Here is a 14123-nt window from a genome sequence, read left to right on the forward strand (position 1 = left end):
TCAAAATACTAGATAGATAGACAAAAGAACAAACATTTTTTTTATAAAAGCAGTAATATATAAATAATTTCAAGCTCTCAATCAAATGTCATTATGACAAAGGTGATAAATTTAACAATCATATGCATCTTTTTGCAAAGGCAACAGATGAACTGTACTGAACTGTTGTAAGGCAATTTGCTTTACATTTGGTTGGGTTATTTTGTATGGAAGGCCGTAGTGCCATGATTTGTCTCACTTTTAACGTAATCTACATCAGCGTGTTTTTATGCTGTTTTAGGCGTTAAAAAACACCTTTAAAAGTGTGTGTTTTACTTGTCAAAAACACACTTTTTATGGCATTTTTCTGGAGGGCAATTAGCCCTTCCTTCTGCCAGTAAGTTAGAGGTTTGTGTGACCAGTCAGTGAGGAGTAAAGCCAAACCAAAGCAATGCATCCATGAAAGGTGGTGCCGTCGTCAGGCTGTGGCTCTGTGTTGTCTTTGTGAACTGTACAGGACTCTCACATTCAGGGGATTATGTGACAGCAAAGAAGCCTCTTTTGGACATTCTTCCTGAATGCCATTCAGCGTTCACAGTCACCTTAATGACGATCCAAATGACTGTAGCCTATGCTACAAACAATTAACAAGCAACATATTTTTAAACTCTATTTGCACTTATAGTGAAAGAGACTTCCTCTGAAGTTTGAACTGGACATTTCCATGTGTGTTATATGTTGTGTCCTACGAAAACTCAGTGAGAGTTACAGGTTGCATTATGCCGAAACTTGGTGACAGTCCCATCTTCTATTTTATTGGAATTCAGGGACCGTTCCATGTTCTATCGTGTCTATTGTATTCATTGTAAATAATGAACAATAATAATCACTGTCAAAATCAGCAACCTCACTTTTGTGGTAACTGAAAATTGCAGCGGTACTCTGTATGTGCAGCTGTCCAATCACGTGAGTGTGATCAGATCACGTGATGTATTTGTTATTGACATACATCAGATCGGAAATCGGAATCTTCATGTCAGACTTTAAAAAAATCAGGAATCCGAATCGGCCAAGAAAATTGCATCAAAAATCGGTGCATCTCTAGTTGGTAAACATGTTGGGTAACTTTACAAGATGATGCATTTAAAGTGGTATATCCTTATGAGATAAATTAGTATATATCGTTCACTGTAGTACCTTGCATATGATGTGATTAGCCTCCTTATCAGACGGCTTCAGTGTGAATAACTGATGGAGTCATTTAGCTGCAGTAACTCAAACGCCACGGAGACTACCTGTTACACCTTTGTCGTACTCAAAATATTTTCCCAAGGTTGGCAAGTCTGTGTCAGGAGTCCTGTCACGAGTGCTGTTTAGTGAACTCAAATGCAGGACACAACGGAGACTCAGGAGTAGGTGCAAAGGATCAAGCGTCAAGTGTAATGAAGAACAGGCAGCTGTCAAAACCAGTACAACAGTCATTGAATGCAAACCTATCGGCAAGGCACTGGCAGGGAACCAGGGCCCAGGAACAGGCAGAGAATCGGGGTCCAGGGAAACAGGCAGAGAATCGACACAGGTATGACAACAATCTGAGCAGGATGGCGGGAACGGGGAACCATTGTAATACAGGGAGAGTGACGAGGAAGGAGAGGATAACTGGCTAGATCGCAAAATGGGTTGAGGTGTGCAGTGGCAGGAATGAAGAACCAGAGACAGACAGGGGTAGCGAGAGAGAGGGACAGGGGTAGCTAGAGAGGGACAGGGGGAGAGAGACATATCAGGACAGGTGGAACACAAGACTACATACACTAGGGAGAGAATAAGTCATTTACAAATACAGAGCAGGATCCTCACAGATCACAGCATCAGAATGTTTTTAATTGACCCAGTATTGAGAGAATACTGCAAAACATGCAATTGGGCAATCGTGACCACAGCTTCAATGGGGCAATCACATTAGTCAATTAAAAAGATGATTGAAAAATCTTAGATTAAAAAACACCAGAGTTTCCCTTTAATATCTGTCCACATAAACCAAAATATCTTCTGATTTGCTGAAATTGAGGCAAAAAGTGTCGATTGAAGAGAAAATAATGTGTTTTTGTTGCTAAAATGGGAAATCTGAAAGTGTTGCACGTTAACCGAACAACTCCTGCGGTGCTGTGTGTGTGTGTGTGTGTGTGTGTGTGTGTGTGTGTGTGTGTGTGTGTGTGTGTGTGTGTGTGTGTGTGCGCGCGCGCGCGCGCGCGCATTGTGAGGAGACCGTGTCACCTAAAATAAGCGGAACAAAGCAGCATACGCCTCCAGTCACAGCTCGCTTGTTTGATAGTGTTTCTCCTGCATGATGTCAAAACACCAATGTGCACAGGAGCCACTTATTCCTCCTCTCAGAGAAATCTATGTTTTCCTGCTGCACGTTCCCTCAAAACACCTCGTGCAATGTCTGGTTCTGGAGTAACAGCAGCGGTTCACCGTGACAACGGAGTGGATGCAGAGGATGTAGAAATGGTGTTTATTGAATTATTGAAACTGAGATAATGTCAATGTGCAGTAAACCTAAAAATCTATTCAATTTAAAAAAAAGGCAATATACAATACATCTTAAAAATTACCAAAATAAATATTTAAAAATGGCAATGAACAATGAAATGAAAAATGCTGCAATAAACAATAAACCTATAAATAAGCAACGAGAAAAATAAAGTTTAAAATAAACAATATAGAAAAATAATCTTAAAATAAACATAAAAACTTTTGACTTGTTATTTCCCATGTGCCCTCGTGTTGGGACATATTTGGAACTTGGAACTGGCATTTGGAGCTTGGAACTTTTAAGAAATCCCCTAAAATATTTGGGGAGGTTTTCACGTCCTCAAACAGAGCGTCTCGGACCCATTTGAACCTTTTCCCCTCAGAGCGGAGGGACAATTCACAAAGAAGGTCAAAATACCTTGACCAGGGCCCAGCGCAAAAACACAGCCAGACAGGCCAAAAGAATGCAGTTCCAAATACGACATACCGCGCCACAGCTTAATAATATTTCACCCTCTGTCTGTCTGTTTGTCTGCCTGTCTGTCTGTGTTGCTATTTGAATTTTGCCTCTTTTTGATCAATTCATGAATTGATGTCGTGAATTTATGTTAAAAATATCCTCATGTGCTCTACACAGCTTACATACGCTACTAAGAGTTTTCAGGATCAGTATTTTCAGGCCCTTAGAAACCTCATCGTTCACACATCGCTGATACTCTAACTCTGGATCTTCAGTCCCAGCACTGGTTCCAGTTGTCAATTTTCGGCCCGATACCGAGCACCCATCCGAGAATTCAGGGTCAAGAGGGCGTGATGATTGATTGATTGATTGATTGATTGATTGTACAATCCATTTTCTCCGGGAGAGGCATCTAACATGCTCCAAACATGTAGAGAGAGGAGGATTCTTAAAGAGTGAACACGTTTTGGATCTAAGATACACCACATGTATGCCGCCGTATGAACCCCTTTCCGCTGCTCAGGAGTCCAATGGCAGCGTGCTTTACACCGCTCCAGCCGACGCCTGGCATCGCGCACGGTGATCTTAGGCTTGCGTGCAGCTGCTCGGCCGTAGAAACCCAGTTCATGAAGCTGCCGGCCAACAGTTGTTGTGCTGACGTTGCTCCCAGAGGCAGTTTGGAGCTCGGCAGTGAGTGTTGCAACCCAGGACAGGCGGTTTTAAGGTGCACCCCGTGACAATCCACAGTCGCGTCCATCCCCGGGATCCCCCGCACTACAGGATGTCGGAGCGGAAATAGTGAACATGTTTGATACTTGCGATTTGCGATCAGTGCCGCCAGTTGGGACTGCTCAGGGAAGTAAAAAACACTCGTAACATACCTGACACCACAGGATAATCTGGCGAGATAATCTTTAGAACAATTTAAAAAAATTGACTTTGTTCATGATTGTCGGAAGGGGGTAATCGGGGGCAAAAATTGGCTCTATGTGATGTGTAATGAGTGTGGCTGAAATAGCCAAATCCGTTAATTAGAAGGGGTGTCCACATATTTTTGACTATGTAGTGTTTGTTTGTACTGGGTACCTGCTGCCGTTTAGAAACTCCTATTTGACCCTCGTCCCACAATTCCGGTATCAGTATAAGTCCATCTTCTCATTCTTCGCGTTGCACCGTTTTTCCATTCCATTCAGCCCTGTAGAATGTGACATTTACGAGAAGGACTATTACCGCCACACTGACATTCACATCCGTGAGCTCAGCAGAAACGGCCTCAATTGGTTTGCAAAGGAAAACCAAAGGTCCACACACGGCAGCAGCAGCACAGATCCATTCCTGTGTCTTCAGTACCACTCCATAATATACAATTAGATAGGATCGTACTTTATCGATCCCCGGTAAGGGACATTTAAGGGGTTGCAGCAGCTCAATGGGGAAGTTTAAAGTACAGAGTAAGAGTAGGAGACGACGAAATAAGAAATAAACTCATATTCATAATAATAAAAGTAAAAAATAAAAGAAATATTAGAATAACAGAATAATAATAATAATAATAATAATAATAATAATAATGATAATAATAATAAACTACTCAAGAATGTAGAGCATAATTATCTTATTAGCTTTCGGTTGTGGGAGTAGGTCAGGTGGCTGTCGGCTTTTGCTCCCACTGCGTGGCTGCTCTGCGGCAGGTGCCGGCAGTGCTGGAGGGCCCACATATGTGGCTGTCTGCTGGTGTCGCGGGTTGGGGGGCTGGTGTCCTGCACCGAGGCACTCGGCCACGTGGATGGGGGCCATGTCCGTGTTGTTGTTTATTCGTCTCCCCCCTGGTGATTCTCCCCCTCTTGAAGTCGCGAGTAGTCGTTTAAAGACCGAAACACGGTAAGATCGTTCCCCAAAAAAGGGGAGCCCGGTGGTGGTTCTGCGTAACAAAAAAACGGTGCTCGGGTCATCCTACAGGTCGTCCACAGGACAGAGAAGAAAGAGTTGCATTGCAGGTTGAGAACTTGAACTCCACTTGCAGACTGACTCTGTCCTAGATGCAATGGCGCAAATACTCTGTTGCATGCCCAGCCTGCTGAGAGTACAGGTTACAAACAACAACAAAAAACAATGTGTCACCGAAAAAAAAAACCCCAAAAAAAACCCCAGTGGCTCAACTCAGATAATAAGTTTGTTTTTCCTCCTCTAGCCTTTCTTGCTTTTATTTTGGTGTTTCGAACTGTAGAAATGGCTGATGTAGCGGGGTCGGGGGATCTGCTGTCACGGCTTTACCCCTATCTCAATAATGGACTTTTTTTATTTTTTGGGGGGGGTGGGGGACACGTTCTTCATACTGGGGATTAACGATTCATCAACTTTCTTCTTTTAACTGATTTTCAAAAAAAAAAAAAATATTCTCCCAATCTTTGATGTTTCCCTTTGTGCGAGAGCCAGTCGGATGGTTTCAGTAAATATTCAAGATGTTTTTAAAAGTATACATATTTTTTTGGGCTAAAAAGTAAAATTTAATTAGTTGAATAATTTATCACAGATCTGTCGGGGTCTCTGCGTCTTCTGATAGTGGCTGTTCTCCGAGATAAAAGCAGATTTAACTATTATGGGGCAGGATTTCCTCCTCTTTTGTTGTTTCCATTTGGTGTTTGAAGTCAGAACTCTGCTGCTTTGAGTGACAAACCTGAGATCCTGAATTTAGGACATTACCTGCAACTATTTCAGCCAAAATTCTGCATGGCTTCAGAATGGTTTGGATGCAGAAAGTCACCAATAATAAATGATCCTAAAAACTGCCTCTATCATCATCTGCTTGCAAAACAAAATCCTACACGGTCTAATTTTTCCTACTATATGTAATTCCGGAATAAATAAATGTGAGCTCATAGCTGCACACAGACACACAAATGAACAGCCACATACTGTAAAACATTCAGACGTAACGGTCACTTGATGCTATTTAGCTGAATTGTAGAGTGGTTAACCGTGGGATCGTCCGTCAGATCTTTTTGTGGATTCCACAAAAAGTTCCAGAATTCTGTTTCAAAAACATTTCTTTAAACGTTGACTTCTTCTGACCACTTGTTTTACTTTATTTCTTTGGTCCGCTACCTGTAGCAAGCAACTAACCTTGCTGCGTCCTGCCTTTCACTTCCTGCACGTGCCCGATCTTTGCATTCTCGGCGGAAAAAGGCGGCGGACCCCGCCACCATCAATGGACACAACATACAGCGGAGCACATGGATAACGCAAATCCATTTAATGGCTGTTTCTTATAAAGTCCCAGCTGAATAAAGTTATCAATCATCTCATCAGAATTATCTTATTATCTTACTTTAACAATAATTACTTGAGTGAAACATTTCCGATCAAATTTAACAAATTTATTTTTCCAAAGTATTAACAAATACTTTGGAAAAAATCTGGGTTTATAAAGAGAAATGTTCTTTCAGAGAATCACAACTTTTTTCTTCTTTTTTTACACCTGGCAACCGTTCCCCCCTGTTTGCATTCCATCGGGGTCAAAGTTTCTGCTTTATTCCTCGCATTAAAGGGATTTTTATATGGACACAGCCAGAGCCCTTTTTTTTGTGGCAAGGCCACTCACGATGTACAGACTTGTTTTCATTTGCGCTAATAGCCCCAGTCGTCCCATTTTGGATCATGAGGGATCATTCTGCACAGACCCAAACACACAAAATGAGCCATTTTCTCTTCAGGGTTTTCGGGGGAGAGGCCATCGTAGATAATGCCTATTGATGGCATATGTGCTTAAAGAGGAATTATCCTCCATTTTCCATCATCTTTGCTTCAAGACAAACGCAACCATCAACGCACGTATGCACACACGCACAGATAAACACGCACACACATACGCGGACACACACACACACACACACACAGACACACACACACACACACACACACACACACACACACACACACAGACTCGTTCAGCACTCTATTCGGAAAGCAATACATTTTCCCCTGAATACTTGGATTAAAAGTCAGACATGAATCAGAGATAAGTATTTTTATCCTCAGGTGTAACCTTGACAACAGGGAGGATGTTACAGTGTGAGTGGAGCTTTTGTCGATGTAGTTAAGGAAATTAGTGATTTCGGGGAGCCAACACCAGCCATGCTGCGCGCAGTGAGTAATCACCAACTGAACAGTAGAGTGTTTTGTCTGATTGTGAAGTACAGAGTTATGTCAGGAGAAGGAGCGAGGCGACGCTGGCAAGAGCACTCAAATTGCTTACTCTTATAAAACTTGGCGATTGCAAAACATACAGTATTTTATTTATTTTTTGTTTCTGCTGTCGTGTTGTTATCGGGTGTGAATATGGACCTTTAGCAGGCAAGTGTAGAGGGCGTGGTGGGCTGCCCCTTTGACCCTTGATGTCCATGGTGCCTTTTTTTATCAGGAGTGTTTTTTTTTTAAAGTGTGAACGGGTGTAGGAAGCTCACATCACCAGTCAAATTATATATTATATATACAGTATATATACAGTGTGTGTGTGTGTGTGTCTATATATATGTAACCCACCGCAGCAAAACCCGACTTGTCGCGCACATATTGTCGGTTTCCCGCCAAATAAGTTGAAAAAACCTTTCAAGAAGGAAAATTTGATTTTTCCAAATTCGTGTTCCTTTGTGTTTTTTTCTCTCAATGTATTTTCAAAACCAAGTTTGATTCATAAATAATAGATAAATGTTAAACCGTCGAGTTAAATATTCCCGTTAGATCACATGGGGAAACGCAGTTCCCTCACTGAGAAACTGAACAATGCCGATCGATCGCTTCCTTTAAAGCGACTGTCCAGGTGAAGATTATTCCTCCATATTCCATGTGATGTGAAGTCACAATGTGAAACCGTTTTGATAGAGTTCAACCTTTAAATCATACTACTATTACACACACACAGAGAAAATATTGCGGAGGGGGTGTATACCAACAAATAAGAAAAGCTGACATCACTTCCATAAACAAGAAGAGACGCCTTCGGTTTCACTTGTCTTTGAAACTTTAATCTCCGTGTTGTTATGGATTAAGAGAGGCGGGTGGCGGAAGCCCTAAGTCATATCACAAACCTTAATTTGACCATTGCGATCGATCCAAGTCAGTGTAAGCAGCGCGTACTGGACTTCATTTTCCGTGATGATAGTCAGTTCTCCGACAGCGACGCCCAGAACAACAGCGATCAGCTTTAAAAATAATTGCTTGATGGGGCGGGGCAGGGCGGTGAATGTTAAATGTTGAAAACCTCTGTCGGGCCTCGGGACACACAGCTCGAAACCGGGACAGTGCCAGACAAACAGGGACATCTGGTCACTTTAGACCCTTCAGTTCTATGAAAGATCTACTGATGTACTCCCGTTTTGTAATGTCCCGGAAAACTTGTGATTTCTACAGATATTCAACTGATATTCTCATGTACTTCTCATTTCCGGTGTATTACGGACCGTCTGCAAAGTAACACAGCGGTTTTCAAAGTGCAATTACTCTTTGACAGCAATACTTTATAACCAACAATCGAAACGTAACAGTCGTTCGAATATAAAAAGCTCCATGTTACACAGACTTACCCAAGGGGTTCCCAGTCTGCGGTCCGCAGCCCCCTTGGGGTCTACCTTGGCCTGGCAGGGAGTTTGCAGCAAAATTGTTTTTATTTCTTTATTTTATTCATTTATGGGGTTTTTTTGTTTTATTGTTTTCCATGTTTTAATAAAGCATTTCATGTCAACAGGCTTTCTTGTCTTGGCAATGAGCTCAGTGGAAGGGAAAACGAGAAAGATAGCAGTGAATATGCCATTAAATACATTTTCATAAAGACTATTTAATATTTCTGTTCTCAATAACCAAATCATAGTATGTGAGCTTTATAGTACTCTATAGCAATAACTCAAAAGCAATGGTTTTTAAATAGAAAAACATTTTTACAATTAAGGTGCTATAAATCACACGAATATCATGCGATTAATCATGATTTAATGATTTATTATTTTAATCCTTTCACAGCCCTACTTAATAATATAATATATGAATATATAATATAAAAAACATAAAAAGATGATTTACAAATTGTTGCATTATTATTTTTGGAAATATCCAGGTAGAATTAAGCTCTTTATTCTCGGTTTCTCTATGCAATTTATATTGAATAAATAGCCTACACGTAATTAACATTGAGCTGCATCAATACCTTTTGGTAGAATATGAAGTGAAAACAGCCAGCGCCGAATGCCCCATACCTGTGTTTGCCTAAGACACCCAAATCACTAACTCCGTTCCTGGTGACAGGGTCATAATTCACCATCAGCACCATCATACCGTATGCCTACATAAGGATCTGCCGTGTCACCCTCTTTAAAAGGATGCCAATGGCACATGCATAATTCAAGGGGCCGTTTTTTCATTTTTAACAATGGATCAAAGCCTACAAGGAAGCGTATGGGGGGAGGGGGCCTTTGCCATGGGCAAGATGCTCTCAAAAGTTCTATAGGGGTGGTCTGGAGCAGCACTTAAAAAGTACGACCCAAAAACACTGGTGAAAGGGGTTTGCCTCGCAGAGCTCCCTTCACGTTACATCCCGTTCCGTGTGTCGTCCTCGCCGCTGAGAGGCCTGAATGGCTGTGGTCCGGGCCGATACCTAATGCATCTGACCTCCTTTCGCTAATGGAGGCAGGGCCTTTTTAGATTTACCCAATGCTAAAATCACTTGTTCTCCAGCTCGGCGGTGCATCTAACCCCAAACAGAGCCGGTAACAACACGCATCGCTGCCGGTGGATTCGTAGCCCCGCCTGCGTGCGTGACCCCGAGTCGTCCGTCTGCGAGCTGCAGGCAAACGCAGAAAGGTCTCCGAAAACGCAAAGTTTTACTTCAATATTTAGAAAAGAAAATCCACTTTCACATGGGCCCTGGTCTTGATGGGGCGTGTCCTTGGACTGTCATGTTCAATCTGTCGTCCCTTCTCCAAACTATTAAGGGGAAATTGAAGCTGTCTGTTCATTATACAACAGCTAAATGGAAAGACAATGAAAAGCCGCCACTCGCTGTCACTCACCATCATATTATTCCATTACAGGCCATCTGCAGAACCGCTCTCCACTTCCTGCTTCTTGCTTCCTGTTTTCTCACCGTCAAACTTTAACAAGTCAATTAGCAAACTCTTATTTGTTGCTCTTCCCCTTTTGTCGTACGCTGCACCTTTGGAAGATATTGTCTCAAAAACAGCCATTAAATATGTATGGGCTTGTCAGGATGCAAGTGGGGATGTATTATTTATGTAAGTGGGAGATATTGCAGGTTTCTCTCTTTGTAGACTTTGACTCTGAGAAGTTCTTCTCAAGTTTCAAGACGTTGCTGCCGACATGGAATAGGCGACGGAGCCGTACAGTACATTGAAATTCTAATCCGGTTTCCTGCAGCATTCTGCAGCTGTGCAGAACATTAATTTAGGTGCACATCATTTCAATAATGGAATGTATTACCGCATGTATCAAAACAAGATTCTATACATTGCAACGCAAAATCACGACGTTACATTTGTATGTGTTGGGCTTTTGATCTTATGAGTAGAGAATTGACAGATAAATGTCACCCATCCACCCAACCAACCACCTTTAAACCTCTGACTCTTGGAAGCAGCCAGCCTCAGTAACAGCTTTAAAGTGGACATTTTTTTTGTTTTCAATATCTGGATTTACCCTCATCAATCGGCCCCCCTTCTGATCGGTTGATTTTTGTTTTTCTTGGTCACTTGAGGTGGTGGGGATACTTTTTTCGTGAATATTCTTCTCTGTCGAAAGTTTTCCGACCACAAGACGCTGCTTAATCAAATTTATCCTGCACCGCCCGATCTCCGCTGAAAGACAGAACAGCATGTATGAAAACTCTCCCGGCCGGGTCCGACCAATCAGAGCTAAGGAGCTGATTGGGCAGACCCGGTAAAGCTGCGCCATACGGAGCCAAGCCAGCCCTGTTCGTTGCAGACGTGGCTTAACCACGCCCCCTCTTCTCCCACAATTTGTGTGCCCCGATCTTTGCACTCTTGCCGGGAAAGGCGGACCCTGCCACCAACAATGGACATAAAGAGGAGCACATGCATTACGCAAATAGATTGAATTGCCGTTTTTTATGTGGTTTTTTTTTAAATTAAGGGCCAGCGAAATAATTATAGGATAAATATCAAATATAGCATATATATATATTTTTTTTTTACTAAATAATGTTTCGTATTACCACTGTAAACCCAGTGTTGAAATAGCTTGAATGCCCTTACACAATGGGTGTTTTGATCAGGGAATATGGAACTTTTGACAACCTCCACCGCCTACGCGTCTGTTCTTGCTAAACTAAACATCATTAGCCTCCTCGCTTACTGATCGGAATAGAGGGAGCGGCCAGTCCCCCGTTGCGGTTGTCATGGCACCTTGGCCCATTTGATTCCATTGTAAGTTCCAGGGTGAGCTCTGTCAACTCCCCCCTGTGCAATGGCGCCCCCAGAAATTGTTGATAGGGGTGGCCAGATGGGGCCACTGAAAATCCTGGTGCCTCTGCCCCTGTGGCTCTTAAAATCCATAGTTGGAAGCTGCAGGTGGAGCCACGTGCTCTTACAGTGGACCACCATGTCCGCTCTGGGAACCATTCCTGTTCATTCAAAGGTTATACTGTTATTGTAGTTTTTCAAGGGTGGACCAGGGGAGTTAGTTGGGCCATGCCTTACTGCTCACCATAGGCAGGCATTATAGTGACCATCCTCCTCTGACCAGCGTGCTGACTCTCCTGAATACAGCTCTCCATGATAGTATGTCATATTGCAATTTGCTGTGTTTGCAGCAATATATCAAAACCACACACACATTCCTTTTTGGCTGGAGAAGTTTCCAGATGCGCTGAAGAATACTGACTCAGATGAGAGTCAAGCTCATGTCTCAATTATTCCGAGCACTGATGTGCCGAGTCATGGCTTAGACAGGTTTTTACCCACGGATGAGATTGCTTTTGGGACAGGGATGCAATATGGTCCAGAGCAATCTGTCCTTGTGTCAATATGTCAAAACACCATCATTCCTTTTTTATAATGTTGCAGATACTGAGAGCAAGCCACCCACTGCTCTGTTGATGCAGCGCTTGATACGGGACCGGGAGTCATTTCCAGAAACTTGGTTTTTCGTGAAATATGAATCCCGGACAAGGTGGGGACCCCGCCCCCCCCCCCCCCCCAAACAGCATGATGCAGAAAACATTCACTTTATTGGATGTAACACAATTTTATGTTAGATATGCTGTTAAGGGCTGATTTAGGCCCCTTGCTGTTATTTGACAGCCATAAAGGGACTTCAACGGAAGCAGGTTGTTTTGTGTTTCGTCCTCCTCTACGCCTTAAAGAAGCCGGCACAGCAACAATAGAAACAGCGTAAATACATAAATCAAATCACGTAGAAACACGCCCTCTCACAGCAGATCAAATCAAGAGGCGTCGGCTTCCCTTGCGGACGCGTCACACACTGAGATCCCGTCACGCACGCGGCGTCACTGAAAATAGACAAAGATATAAAAATCTCATCAAAATCATCAGTCACACACCGTCCTTCCGATGAAACAGCACTGTGAGACTTCTATCACATTAAAGGCATTAATCTAGGGTCTCAGCCCGGCAGTGAGCCAGGGTAATTGCTGTTCACTTGTCAAGGTTCTTTGAAGTTATAAGTTATAAGGCCAGGATGATTTATAAAATAATTTATGAAAAAAAAAAAAGAAAACATGTTCAAAAATTAGTGCGTCTGATCCTCTAATTTCTTCCTCCCAGAAGGCATCTCACAATGGACTATATTTAAACTATACCAGCTTAGAAGCGATATGGGATGAAAACAACGGTCTCACGGTTTATTCTTTTTTGGAAGGTGGTGAGGACACAACTATTCATCACAAATTTCCTCAGCCGGTGAAGAAAATATTTACAGTGTTCAAGAGTTCTACATTTTTATATACATTTTTTTTTTTTATGATGACCTGACTGGTGTAGAATCGTTGTCTAGTTCCTTGTGGGATGGAGGAGATGGAGAATTGAATATAATTGTTTTTGTTTGATTTGTTGCTTTTTGATTATTTTAATGTCTATATTTTTTTTTATTGTTTATCATTAGGTTGTTGGATATTACACATCTTTTATTGTTCAATATTTTTATTTTTAGTTTTATTTTTAATTTCTAGGTTTGTTGTATATTTCCATTTTCTCTATCTTCTAGCTATGTAATAGGTTTATTGTACGTTGAAATTCTTTCACCTAGGTTTATTGTATATTGCCATTTTCCTTTTTTCTATTTTGTTTTTATTTTTATATGACTTATATTATGACGAGACCTGCTGTCACACTGCAGTCCCCCCCCCCCCCGGTTGAAGTATCTATCTATCACAGCAACATTTTGCGGACGAATTAAATGATCATTAGAAGATGTAAGCTAACATTTCTCGCAAGATATAAAATGAGACATTTGAGAAGAGGTTTTGAAAAGTAGAGGTTTTGGTACGATGTAATGCTTTGCATCGATGTGGCGTTGCTTGTGCAGCTGGTTCTGTCAGACAACGCCGCAGGCACTTGTTTGGTCAGCCTATTTAAGCAGCCGGTCCCTCCTGCCCTACCTGCTTGCCGCCTGCATTGCTGCACCCATTTCACCTCCCCTGCATCTGTTGGGATCAATTTTTTTTTATCCAATGGTCAAGCTCATCACTCCTATATTTCAAGCTGACTCCGTGCCAATGTTTGCAGCACACGACGCCGGGAGGGATGAGCAGTGGAGCCCGGATGCCTAACCCAAGGGATGCAGAATAAATAAAGATCATTTTAAAATAAATCAAACAGTTAGCTGTCAGAACCCTATTTAATGTGCACTAATATTATTGTGTGAATTCTGCACTGAACCTCAATTTGATGATTATATGGCGAAGCCGATATTGCGGAGGCGTATCCATTCTATATTCCGCACGACAGTCATCCACGTCTCCAATGGCCTCAACCTTTGCTTTTTGTGTTCCCAGAGCTCACCTACACGTGGATCTTCAACCAGTACCCGTCCTTCGTGATCCAGGACACGCGGCGCTTCGTGTCCCAGAAGACAGGGAACCTGTACATCGCCAAGGTGGAGCCGC

The 14123-nt window shown here is 42.3% G+C and overlaps 1 protein-coding gene across 1 annotated transcript in view; it reads left to right on the forward strand.

The window, feature by feature from the left end:
• Nucleotides 1-14123, forward strand: part of cntn3a.1 (contactin 3a, tandem duplicate 1) — a gene marked incomplete at both ends in the record, with an annotated part of 105448 nt that overhangs the window by 39539 nt on the left and 51786 nt on the right. Inside the window, one exon of the mRNA XM_080014578.1 lies at nucleotides 14013-14123. This exon is cut by the window's right edge and continues 93 nt beyond it. Coding sequence (XP_079870704.1) covers nucleotides 14013-14123 — 111 coding nt within the window. The remainder of the gene's footprint in view (nucleotides 1-14012) is intronic.

This window comes from Zeus faber, assembly GCF_960531495.2.
Source record: "Zeus faber genome assembly, chromosome: 15".
In the NCBI taxonomy this organism is placed as follows: Eukaryota; Metazoa; Chordata; class Actinopteri; order Zeiformes; family Zeidae; genus Zeus; species Zeus faber.